Genomic DNA, 12,891 nt, shown 5'->3' on the forward strand with positions numbered 1-12,891 from the left:
TTTTTTTTTTTCACACACAGCAACTCCGGAGGAAAAAAAAAAGCATAGAAGAGACAAAGAAAAGGTGATTGTGAAGCCACAAAAGATGGCTTAAGAAAACCCATACCAGAGAAATTAGTTTTTCCTTGAGAGACTGTGTTTCACATCCACAATATTCTTTCAAGTGACGGGAAGCTTTTTTTTTTTTTCCACAGATGTTCAGTTTGATATTTGCACATTGGCTGTAGCCATGGTCTAATTAATTTCAGATATTTGAAAACAATGGTTTCTCATAAAGAACCATTTAGGGCCTGTGTTTCACATTTAAAATGATAATCATTGTTGAGTCAGTAACATAAAACCTGTGCTTAAGAAGTGTGTAATGAAAATAGTATTTTTCTTCATCTCTGGACTAAGATGTAGTAGGGTGGATTATTTTTTTTTTCTTGAGTGATATTGCTTTAGGATGGAGACAAAGCCTAAACATTTTCCTGTTTGTTGGGTTTTCTCACACAAATCCGAACATCTGAAAACAATGATTTGTCATGGGAGACTTTTGGCAGCCTGAGCAAAGGTTTACTGTTTCTACTTTGCCTAAAACATTTACAAAGAAAAATATCTGACATTCACAGTAAATCAGACAATGTTTCAGGCCCCTGACATAACCCATGGAGGCTGTTTGCATGGTCTCCAAGAGGAGGAAAGGAGATCCCCTCTCTGGACAGATTTTTGGTTCAGTGCAAAAAGCTTGGCTGCCGGGGAAGGTGGGGAGGGTTAAATAAAGTGGGATGAAAACACCGAGGGGTTGCAGCGGTCTGTTTTTCCAGCTTGATCCGCTCCTCACTTTCCCCACTCATCCTGAAAAGCCCCGAGAGTCTCCGGTGTGACACACCCTCCTTCCTCCGGGCTTTTCTCTCCCTGGCGGGCTGGGGGTGCCCAGGAGGAGCTCCTCATCCCTCCCTCCCCAGCCCCACAGCAGCCTTGCCACCACCTCTGCCCGTGCCTTTGTCTGGCCGGCCCCAAAGGCTCCCCCGTGCCCAGACAGCTCCATCCCAGCGCGGGAAGGGCTGGGGGGAGCGCCGAGCCCCGCCGCCGGGAGGGTGAGCAAGGGGAGGCTCCGCGCCTCCAGCCCCGGGGCCCCGAGGCTCCGCGGGGGCTCCGGGAGCTCCGCGGCGGGCGGAGAGGAGGAAGAGGAGGAGGAGGAGGAGCAGGAGGAAGGCGGGGAGCGGGCTGGGGAGAAGGGGGAAAGGGGTGGGCTCTGCATCCTCCGCTTTCTTCCCAGCTCCGAGACTGAGCGGCTTCGGCCGGCCGGTTCCCATCAGAGCTCCGGCAATCGCGGGGTGGGAAAGGGGAGGGGGGAAGGGTCTTTTTACTTTAAAAAAAAAAATAAAAAAAAAATCATCTATTTTCTTTCCCATCGTGAAAAAGAAAAAAGAGGTGCCAGCAGCGAGCTGGTTAGCCCTGGGCTATAACTAGTGGTTGCTCCTTGCTGCTGCTTGTAGGGCAGGGAGCAGCGCTAACCCCCCGGCCCTACTCCCTGCTCAGGTTTCTGGTCAGACCCAGCATCTCCCCGTCCCCTGGAGAGGCGGTCAGTGCTTCAGCGGAACACCAGCACAGCGGGTGCCCCAGTGGGAGCAGAAAGCTGCAGCTTCCCCTCGTGGAGCTGTGCTGCTGCAGCCACAGCTGCCAGAGGATGCTCCACAGCAAAGATCTCCACAGCGCAGGGCCAGCAGAGTCACCCTCTTCTCTTCCCATCCTTCGCCAGGAGCAGCTGCTCAGTCTGCAGTGGACAAGAGTCAAGGGGTGGTGAAGAAGCTGGAAGGGCTGCAGAAGTGGCTCCTGCTCCGTTAAATGTCACCCCTCCCGCCTGAAGCCGAGGCAGGGAGCAGAGCAGGAACAGGTGAAGCTGGGAAGTTGTGGCCACTGAAGGCTAGAGGGGCAGCTTGACGGTGGTTCCTGGTCATTGAGAAGCTCCTTGTTTGTCCTGGAGGGTGGCCTGGAGAAAGGGAAATACCCAGTGCCATGGGGGATGTCCTGCTCTCCTTTCCAGAGGGTGGGATGGCAGCAGGATGGTCTCCCACCTCTATCCCAAAAAAAAAGGAATGGGCCAGAGAGATTCCTGCCTTAGGAATATGTGTTCAGAGGGTTTGTCTGCAGCCTGGGAAGGCTGAGATTGTTTGGGGAGAGGGAACAGTGCTCTCAGTGTGTGTTTTACCCAACCCCCTTATGTCTGGGGGGGGCAGAAGAGGCTTGTTTGAACCAGTGTTGGAGAGATTCAACATCAGTATGCTCCTTTCATCACAACACTGTGCAGAGGAAGCGTGCACTGCCTCAGCAGTGACACTGCACATGGCGAGGCAGGCGAGGCTACCAAAAACAGGAACTGAAAATTCTCTCTGTGTGAATTTGCACCAGACACCCTCAAAAGACGTGCCCACGGTTGTTTATGGTGCCTTTCTGAAAACAGAGCGTTGTATTTCTGTCAACTCTTCTGACGCAGGAGGTTCGAGGATTGGTAAACCTCGTCCCAGCGTGGGGCAGGTCCGGCGTGTTTAGGTGTGGCAGGAGGCACATGCACCGTGCAGGGACTGACACAGCCACAAGGAACTGGGGGGGACTGGTGCTGCTGGGAGCTGGCAGTGGTGGGAGAGAAGCTTCTCTCCAACATCCCAAGTAGGCAATTGTGTGTTTACTCCGTGTTAAGGAGGAAAAACAAACAAGCCCTGCAAGCTGAGATAAGGATTTCACCCAGCACTCCAGCCCTGTTCACCCAGGCCACAGCTCACACAAAGCTGATTTGGTTTAAGCCTCCAGGTCTCCGTTTCTCCCTGCCTGGCTGTCATCTCTTCCACCTCCCACCCCTCCAACTTGGCACTGAGGTCTGTCTTTGGAAACAAGGGCTTGTCTGAAATCCTCCGTCAGTGTAACTCTGGGGACACAGCAGCTGGAACAGTAACAGCGAGAGGAGCTGGAGGAAAACTCCTTCTGCCTCTTCCTAGTAGTTGTACCTGGGGCTGCCAAAAACGTGCCCAGAGCAGTGCAACCAGACACACCTATTTCTCCAGGCTTTTCTTTTCTGGCTCCAGCTTTACACCTTCCTGGAGGAGGGGGACTTCTGGCATCTGCTTCTCTGAGAGGGAGCACGCCAGAGGAGCTGCTCTTGCCAGCATTTTGTGCCTGGTGAGAGTGCCTTAAATGTCTCCCACATACTGACATCGGTACATTTTGGGATGGGGGCTGCCCGGAGAGCACACCAGATCCTTTATTAACTGGTGAACATCCCTTGCAAAAGGGTGGTTTAGAGTTCTGCTTATGACTTCATCTCTGAGAGGTTTGGACAGCAAATGCAGAGTCTAATCTTAAAAAAAAAAAAAAAAAAAAAAAAAAAAGAAAGAAAGAAAAAAAAAGAAAAAGAAAAAAAAGAAGTGGCTGGAGATGCATGGGTGGAGAAGCTTGGCTCGGGCGGCTGCCGATGTGAGGCTGCCTGTGAATTGGCATCGGCGGGGGAAGTTTGGAACCGGCACCAATTTATTCTTTCTCTGCAACCTCCGCTGAGACTGGGGAGGCAAAGGGGAAAAAGGCATTTCGGTCCCAGTCACTTTCCCCACTTCAACCGGCTTCGGGAGCCAGGGTGGAGGAGGTCTCTCCATTCTCTTCCCGGTTAATTGTCTAATTGGGGAACAATGCGCCTCTCGCAGCTGCCTGCCCCTCTGCGGAGGGCTCCGGGCGAGCTCGGAGGGACCCGTCCCGCCGCACCGGGCTGCGGGTCCTTGCTCCGGGTCTGGGGGCCGGGGGGAGCCCCGAGGGGGCGGCCGGGGGCGGGGGGGCCCCGCTCGGCGGAGGCAGGCGCTGGGGGCTCTCCTGCGCCCAGCAGCTGCGGGAGCTTTGGAAATTGCAAGGAGGCTCTCGCAGAGCTTGTGAACCCTCCTCTCCCCGAGCCAGCGCCCCTCCTCTGCAGCGCTGACGGTACAACGATATAATAATGATGGGTGGCTGAGGCTCGCATTTGAACTTGCAGGCTCGCTCCCTGTGCCCACTGCTCGGTCCCGGCTCCGCGGCTCGGAGTCAGGTGCTCGCCGGCGGGAAGCGAGCGAAGGAGGGGACAGCGAGCTCCGGCACAAGGGGAGACCCCGGAACCACCGGCTCCTTCCAGCACTAACGAGGGGATTTACTCTTTCATGCGGCCACTGGGATCCCTGGACTAGCCCAGCCACCACGTTGTGATTTTTTGCGATCTCTACAATACGCTACCTTTTAAGGTAACTGTAACTCTTTTATTGAGGGTTAGTTTTTAGTGGGTTCTTTTTCTTCCCCCCCCCCCCCCTCCGCCCCCTTTTTCTATAGATATGAATGCCAGCAAACACCTAGTTTAAGATTTAAAACAATTGTTTTAGTGCTTGTACCAACAAAGAGTTTGAACTGCAAATCTTAAGCGGGAGGGAATAGCGATGATTGGTGAATTTAAACAACCTGGGGTAACTTCATCGACACGCGGGGGAAGAGGAGAAGGAGGGATGCTCGGGAACCCACCGAAAAAAAAAAAAAATAAAAAAAGAAAAGAAGAAAAAAAAAGGTGCAAAGAGGAGAACAAAGAAAACTAGGGAATAGAAGACTTTGGGTTGGGAGCCCTGACAGAAGTGCTCGGTGCTGGTGGTTTGGATGGCTGGGAAGGTAGAGCCGCACCTTGGCGTGAGACGGGGCTCCGGAGGGAGAGGGGAGGAAGCTGTTCCTTATGGGTGTTAAGTACACAAAGCGCCCGTGTGGCAGGAGCGACGAGAACGGACCTTTCCCCCCCGGCCATCAGTTTCCTAGAGCTGGGAAAAGCGTGCGCTCTGTATCCTCCACTCCTGCGTGCTCCCCACATCCTTTTTTTCTTTTTTCTTTTCCCTCTCCAATCCCTTCTCCTGACGTTCCTGGAAAGCTGCTCGCAGGGCAGAGCGGCTCTGAGGTGCTCAGCATCTCTCCGGAGGAGCCGGAGAGAGCAGCGTGCCCCGAGCCACATTTTCTCTGCGGAAAGGGGGGGGCGGTGGGTGAGGAGGATCGCAAGGTCAGTGGAGCAAAACGCCCCCTCTTACACCCACGTCCAGTTTCTGGGGCACGGGCTGTGCCTTCCCCCTCCGCTGCCCGGGATTTCGCCTTTGTGTTACAAAGGAAAAGTGAGAGCACGGCGGAGGGCAAGCGGGGAGTTCCGACGGCGGGAAGGAGCGGGGGTGTGTGTGTGTGTGTGAGGGGACGGCAGCGGGACCGCGGCAGCCTCCGCCGGCCCCCGGCACCGTCCCCACACAAAGGGGCGGCGGGCGGGGGCCGGCCCTCATTGTCCCCCTGGTCACGTCCTCCCGGCCACCCCCTCTCCCTCCCTCCTTGCACCGGCTCTCGGGATTAAGCCCCCGTGGCTTTTTTTTTTTTTTTTCTTCTTCTTTTTCCTTTTTTTTTTTTATTTTTTCTTTTTTGTTTTCCCCTTCTCACTTCTTATCGTCCGTTTTGCTCGCTTTTTCTCCCTTTCTCCCATCCTCTTCTTTCCTCTTTTTTCATCCTCTTTTTCTCCTTCTTTCCTTTTCTCCCCTTTCCCCCCTTTCCTTTCCCCCTTTTCTCGTCTCCTTCTCTCTTTACCCCTTTTCCTTTTCTCCCCCTTCTTTTTGTTTCCGCCCCACTCCGCTTTCTTCCTTTTCCCCACCCGTTTTTGCCCCACTTTCCTTTCTGCCCTGTCCCTCCCTTTTCTCTCCCTTCCCCTTTTTCCCTTTCCCTCCCTTTTTTCCTCCTTTCCCTTTCCCCCCTTTTTCTTCTCCTCCCTCCACCTTTCCCCCTCTTTTCTTTCCCATTTTTTTTTTCTGTTAATTGAGGCGTGAGCGTTGAAACGCTCTGCAAAAAAACCCCAAAAAAACCCAACAAAAAACCCCAAATGAACAAAAAAAAACCCCACCAAAAACCCATCCCAGGATGGGAGAGCATAAATGTTGGGTGGGTTCAGAGATCGCCTTGATTTCCGTGCCTTTTTAATTTAATTTTTTTTTTTTTTTTTTTCTTTTTTTGGCGTTTCGGTCTGAGGGAAGGGGGAAGTTTCCTCCCCCACACGGAGCGAGTTAGCTCGGCGGGGCTCGCCGGGACGGGGCGGGCGCGGTCCCGCGCTGCCGGGGCGGGGGCAGCCTGTGGCAAGACTGGGCTGTGGGGCGATCTCCGTGCCGCGTGTCTGCAGGGGGGTCGCGGGTTTAGTCCCGGTTTTGGGGTGGTGGGCTCGGTACCTTTCTGGGGAAGCGGGTTCGGTCCCGCCGTGGGGTCGTGGGCCCGGTCCCGGCCCGGGGGCGCGGCCGCTGTCGAGGAACGGGGCGGGCGCGGCGGCCCCGCGGCGCCCCCGGGCGGCGAGCGGCGGCATGGCAGCCCCGCGGCCGCCGGTTTCCCGCCAGAGGGCTCCGGGCCCGGCTCCGTGAGGGGAAAAAAACTCCCCAAATCACCGCCGTCATAAAATAATTTAAAATACCCAACGCCCCCTTGAAAAAAGCCCCTGTCGCACTCCCCATCTGACCCTGGGAGTCCTCTGCACAAGAGGTGGGTCCAGAGGAGGCTCCAGGATGAGGGATCGAGCAGCTCTGCTGGCAGAACTGGGGTTGTTCCGCCTGGACAGGAGAAGCTTTGGGGTGAGCTCACTGTGGCCTCGCAGGGCCCGAAGGAGCCGCAGGAAAGGTGCAGAGAGACAATTGCCAAGGGCTGCGGGGCCAGGAGCCAGGGAATGGCTGCCAGTGGCAGAGGGCAGGGCTGGACGGGATCTTGGGCAGCAATTGTTCCCTGGCAGGGTGGGCAGGCCCTGGCACAGGGTGCCCAGAGCAGCTGGGGCTGCCCCTGGATCCCTGGCAGTGCCCAAGGCCAGGCTGGACATTGGGGCTGGCAGCTCCTGGGACACTGCGAGCTGGCCCTGCCGTGCCTGGGGTGGGAAAGGGTGATATTTAAGGCCCCTTCCAATGCAAGCCATCCTTTGATTCTGTGCCACAGGAGCAGGCAATGCCCAATGGGCAGCGGGGTGGGACTGTTGTATTTCTGACTCTGGGCAGCCCCTCAGTGCCTGGGCTGGAGGTGTGAGGTGGGAGCGGGGCTGTGGGGATGGCAGAGCGAGCTGAGGGCACCCGTGACTGCTCTTGTGCCCAGCAGTGGCACTGGGTGAAGCCCCAGAGGTGCTGAGGAACTGTGTTGGAGCCCACAGGGGTGTCCTGGTGCCTAGCCCCATGACAGCAGTGCGGGGTCACACCTCTGGGTGCCATGAGTGACACTTCACATGGTTTCCACCTCTTGTTCCCTTCACCAGTGCGGATGCTGGAGAGAGATGGGCAGGAGAAGCCCTCAGCTCTCCTGGAACAAGCTCATGTGGGCACCAGGCCTGACAGGTCAAGGTGCACTCAAGCAATGCTTTCAGTCACAGCAGAGGATTGTCAGAGTGTCCTGTGCAGGGCCAGGAGCTGCACTTGGTGATGCCTGTGTGTCCAGCTCGGGATATTCAGTGTTTCTGGAAGGCAGGAGAGAGAAGGTGGAGCTGGGGTGATGCAGAAGGAGCAGAGTGTGCTCATTGCTCCTCCACGCGCTGCCTCTGGCAGTTTTCCACTGTGTCTCTGCGTGGCTGTCCCAGAGCCTGGAGCTGCTCCTGGCATAAAAGCACAGGGCTGTGAGGGATGTCCCGAGGCAGCAGCTGCTGCAGCCAGGAGCGCCAGAACACGCTGTGCTCTGGTCACTGCTCCTGTCTGTGCTCCAGCCTGCAGGCAGCACCGCAAAGGCTCAGCCTGGAGGAGTTTCCGCCCCAGCTGCTGGAGGTGATGAAGAAGGGGTGATGCACACCCCAAAGACCTCCTCTGAGGTTTTGGGAGCGCCTTTCCAAGGGGTAACGGGCCAAGCGGGGGCCACTGATGAATCGGATGCAGGCTGATGCTCCATGTGTTGGCACAGTGGGCTAATTTATCACGCGGCAGAGAGGTGGTGGAGCTGCCAAAGTTGAGTAGGCATTGCTGATGGTGAGGCGGATACATGCCAGCAATTTACAGTACCAGGATCAAAGGACTGCTGAAGTAAAAAAACAAGTGCAGAATGTGTGCATTTGAGGAAGGATGGCACCTGTGAAGCCTTCAGAGCTTGGAAGGTAGCAAGGGATGTGCTGTGACTGGGATTGGTCACTTCTGGCTTGTTCAGGTTCCACTGGAAACTGTAATTTACTGTTTTACCCATTAGAATGAGCAGCCTTCCTTCTCTTCTCTAGTGCTGGGTTCTTTTGGGTCCCACCCTCTTATTTTTTTTATGCTTTTAATCTTTTATGTCATTCTGACTTTTGCTATGGGGGTCAGATGGGCAGAGGCTGCTTTTTACGTGTTGAAGGAACATAACCAGATTTCACAATGCAGCTGCAGAGCATGTGCAGAACCAATCTCAGTGTGACCTGAGAAGTTGCAGATTTTAGAGACATTGTTACCTCTGTGAAAATGGCTAATTCCTCATTGTCTCAGCTTCAGAAAAATCAGGAGTATTTTAGGATGGCAAGCTTTAGTCTCTTCCACACCAGGACAATTCACTCTCTGAACCTGGAGTTTTAAACAGAAAGGGAGACATGATGTTCTCCCATCTGATTAAATTAAAATAGCATTGGTGTGAGATCAAGCTTACACTGCAAACTAAACACAAGCTGGAATTTGGTCAGAACTTACTGCTCCTCTGAGTTTTTGCTGTAGTAAGGGAAGGTAGCAGCGCCTGCAAAAACAGGAGCCGTGCTCTTTCCCCACAGAGAGAACCCCTAGTTTTTAAAGATGTGAAGTTTGTCCAGGACTTTGGCATCTATTGGTTAAAGGATGCTGCTCTCAGGGTTGCATCTCATTTAGAAATGTAACACAAATTCCTACTGTAGATCCATCTGCCTGTAGTAGCTCCTAATAAAATGGATCAACCCATTAAAAGTTGGAAACCAGCCAGCAGGGCAACCCAGGTTTGGTTGCGTCAAGTGAGGTACTTTTTTAGCAGGAGGTGGAAATTAAACACTTACTCAAGACTTGCAGCTTAAGTTGGCAAGGTTTGCTCACTGTGTCCATCCTGTTATGGATTTCTTTTACTATGGGTGTAGTGACACCAAGGGGGAAAAAAAAATCTTGTGGAAAAAGGTATGGTAAGATGGATTTTGGCTAATTGCAGTGGACTTAGGGACACTACAGCAGCCAGACAGCAGACTTCTGTGAACTGCAGAGTGTGGGAATGGGAAACACAAACCTGCTTCAGAGCAGGGATTTAGCTCTGGAGGCTACAAGAGAGCACAGCCTGCTGCAGCCGCTGCCAGCAGAGGGGCAGGAGCAGTCACATCCAAGAGCCTGGAAATGTGGGCAGGAATTGAGGTGAGGTGTAAGCAGCAACCTCTGCCTCAAGTGTGGGTCCTGAAGGAGGACTTTTGGCACCAGGCCTGCAGAGCTTTGTCTCCTCCTAAGCCAGGCTGCCCTGTGGGGCTGAGCAAGGTGCTGCTGTTATGGTCTGCATGTTTGGAGAGGGTGGGAGGGGTAATTTCACCTTTGATTCTGGCAGCTGGAGTGGAGCAGCACTCAGCACCCCGGGAATGTTTATGGGAACCCACCAAGGCCTGGAGCACGAAAACCAACCCTCAGGAGTGGGGGGAGTTGTGTGGGAGTCACACTCCTGACCCTAAGGGCTACAAATCAGACCATTCTCCCAGGGTTTTTCATTGGTTAAGTGAGCATATTAGGGTAAAGAAGATTTATAAAAAGTAAGGAGGTGGTTTTCCAAGTCAAGTGGGGATTTTTGGCAAGTGTCTCATGTTCAGCATGCTCAAACAGTGCAATTTTTTGGAACTATCTGAGCCCTTGGTGCAGCAGGTATAATTCACTGCCCTACTCAGTAAAAGGCTAGGAGCCATCACAGCCAGGAATGTTCTCTTCTGTTCCCATGGATACCTTGAAAATTGCCCTTCCACTGTTGCCTTTCTGTTCCCATCTATCCCTGTGGCTGTGTGTGCTGTGTTTGGTGACTGGAAGCGTAGCAGCAGGGTTTGTGTTCTTACCAAACATGGAAGCAGTTGTGTTATGACAGCAATTGCAATGAACTTCCAGGGGCAACAAGCTTCCACTGACACATGCCAGGCACCCAGGTACGCCAGGTCAGAGCCAGGGAAGTGAGCCAGGTGGTTGCAAAATGCAAAATGTTTAGGTGCAACACCCCCACTGTCGGGAAAAAGAAAATACTTCGTTCTTTTCTTTGTCCGGTTTCTTTGATTGCCTTGATTCTGTCCCAAAAGGCAAGGTTGCCTTCAGGGGAAGGAGGCAGATAAAACTTATGGGTAAACATGGAGAGCTGAACTTGTAAACATTCTGTTCTGGACCTTGGCTTCACTGTGGATGTGGCCAGTGTGTGACGCATGGGAGCACATGTGGGCAGAACATCTCCAAAGGTCTGGAGCCACTCAGCTCTCCCAGGGGCCAGAACTTTGTCTTGCAGGCAGGTCCTTCACTCAGCACCTTGGAAGGTGGAGAATTCTGTCAGTCTTCTTCTCATGCTCTCATCAGAGCTCTCGTGTTACCATAGGAACTTCACTCCAGTGGTTTTGGTGCTTGAGGCTTCCAGCATTTTTGGGCTACAGATATTGAAGGTCTTTCTGCACATCTGTAGGCTCAGACTGACATAATTTTTTCTTTTAATTGTTGTGTAATAACAAGGATAATTTAAATGTTTATCTAAACAAGCACGTGACTTCTTTCAGAGCTGGTCCATTGCATTCAAAGGACTTTGATGTCTGCAGCTCTGATCTTGTGCAACCTCCTCACTCATAACAACCTTCTACAGGGAGTTGGCACCGGGGCACGGTATAAAATTTTAAAGTTAGCTAATAAATAGCCACTTTTGTTTCCTCCACGTGCAGCTTGTAAACTTAGGAAGAGATAAAAGTTTGGCTGAGTGGTATTGAGAGGTGGGTAGGTGTTAGGGTCTTCAGGGGAAGTTTTATGGCATGTGGGGCTTAAACTGAATGAAGTCCTGGTTCTAGCTTGGGACCCAGTTGTGAAAAGTGCAAATTCCATGAAGTTCATGTTGCAAAATAAGTGATATCACACTTTACACTCAGCTGTCCTGAATTGCTGCAGCAGAGATGGGGCGTCCTTGGCAGCGTGCAGCCTGCTCTGTGTAAAGCAGCTGCATTTCTCCCTCCACACCCAGGGAATAGGTTGTAGCACATGTTTCCCGGCACAACCAGCTGGCTCTGGCCATCCATGTACAGGGAATGAAAGGCTCTGGGGTTTTCAGCCCTGTTGGGTGGGAATTTTTAACTTGCCTCACTGGAAAGGCTTGGTTGGAGATGTTTTGCGTCTTTCCCGTGCTGCTCAGACGTTACAGGATGTGTGCCAGTTCACACAGACTCATGTGGAGCTTGGGCTGCAGCTGTGAGCTGTGGAGAGAACCGTCCTGAGGTTGAATACGTCACCAGGAGTTCTCTGAAGCTGCCTCATGTGTCTTTGCTGTCATGTTCGGTGCAGCCTGTGGAGTTTTTAAAAGTGGAAGTTTCAAATTGTACATGTGTGCAGTGCAGGTACACATCTGTTGAATCTCTGCTTCACTGATCCTTAAGACAGTTCAACTGCGAGCTCTCTTGAACAGGAAAATACCTGTCAGCTTGGTTACTTGTCCAAGAGAAGAGCTCAGGTTGCAGATTTTGCAGCAATATCAGGAAAATCAAGGTTGTGATAGAAATTTGTCAGCATTTTGACAAACTGCTGCTGAAAGTAATTTTTGTTGGGATATTCATATCACACATGTGTAACTGTATGGGTGAGGGACTATTTATAAACCCTTTGTGGTCGTTGCTGTTTGTGTGTCTTGCAATGCTTTTGTAATTTTGGGGATATTTACAGGTTCAACATGTGTAACTACTGAACTGAAATGAAAACTGAGAAATAATGTTGTGAACATGCAATTTGTTATTGCATACATATGACACATGTGAAGAGCTTTCCAGCTGTTGGAAGGTGGAGCCTGTAAAGGAAAGTGAGAAGCAAGCCAAAGGAAACTGACATGTCAGAGAATTGTAAATCTCTATTCCATGGAGGCACATGGTCATTATAATAAATCTCTGCCATAAACTGTTAAATGAAGATGCCCTGAAAGGAGGAAGGACTGCTTCTGATAGCAATGACAAATACTGATGTGCTGAGTTACAACATTTGCTAAGGACACAGTTCAATACTAACCACCTCCTACTTTGTTCTTCATTTCTAGGTCAAGATGTTGTTAAGTATAAAAAGTATCTTATGGATGTACTCTACGTTAGTTATAACATATATGCTACCTAAAGGTAAGTCTTCTGTACACAGAACATTTCATTAAAATTAATTTAGTGGTTTAATTGGTAGGGCATTTCACAGGACTGAGGAAACAGCCCAAACTCAGGAAATTGACTGTCTCTGTCTCTGCCATGCTGCACTGTGTCACCAATTTAATTTCTGTGTCCTCCACAAGGTGGTGAGGATTTATATCTGTTGTGCTTGGGTTGCCATGAGCTGAGCTGGGGCAGGTTCCTTGGCTGCTGGGGTCTGGAACTAGGAGGTGTTAGGGCAGCTGCAGGTTTGGGTGGAAAGGAAGGAACCCTTACTACTTCTCTTGGTCATTGCATGCTAAAACTGGAGTATGTACCCATGTGTGGTTGCCATGGTTATTTGAAAGTTTGGGTCAGGCCTCCAGTAAGGGAAATGTCCCAACAGCTGCTGCAGACTCACAAAATTGGGAAAGCAGCTTTCCCAAGTCTCAAAGCAAGATTTTCTTCATTTTCTTTCCCCTTTCTTTCCAGGAACTCCTCAAACTGATTCTAGCCTTCGGGAAAATCGAATTTACTACTTTTTTTTTTTTTTTTTTCCCACCTAGCTGGAACACTTGCTAGTAGCATCTTTAAGTAGTTCTGAA

The 12,891-nt window shown here is 51.8% G+C and overlaps 1 protein-coding gene across 3 annotated transcripts in view; it reads left to right on the plus strand.

Moving 5' to 3' along the window:
* The first annotated feature begins 3,814 nt into the window (after positions 1-3,814).
* The window catches only part of VCAN (versican), a 98,898-nt gene continuing 89,821 nt past the window's right edge, over positions 3,815-12,891 (plus strand). Inside the window, exons 1-2 of one of the 3 annotated variants that reach the window (XM_086867056.1) lie at positions 3,815-4,238; positions 12,211-12,286. In XM_086867056.1, coding sequence (XP_086723182.1) covers positions 12,217-12,286 — 70 coding nt within the window. In that variant the 5' untranslated portion in view covers positions 3,815-4,238; positions 12,211-12,216. Of the gene's footprint in view, positions 4,239-4,481; positions 4,651-6,313; positions 6,523-12,210; positions 12,287-12,891 lie in introns of those variants that run through there. The other 2 variants (XM_086867054.1, XM_086867055.1) reach the window with 2 other exon arrangements.

Source organism: Cyanistes caeruleus, chromosome Z (assembly GCF_971803275.1).
Source record: "Cyanistes caeruleus chromosome Z, bCyaCae1.hap1.1, whole genome shotgun sequence".
In the NCBI taxonomy this organism is placed as follows: Eukaryota; Metazoa; Chordata; class Aves; order Passeriformes; family Paridae; genus Cyanistes; species Cyanistes caeruleus.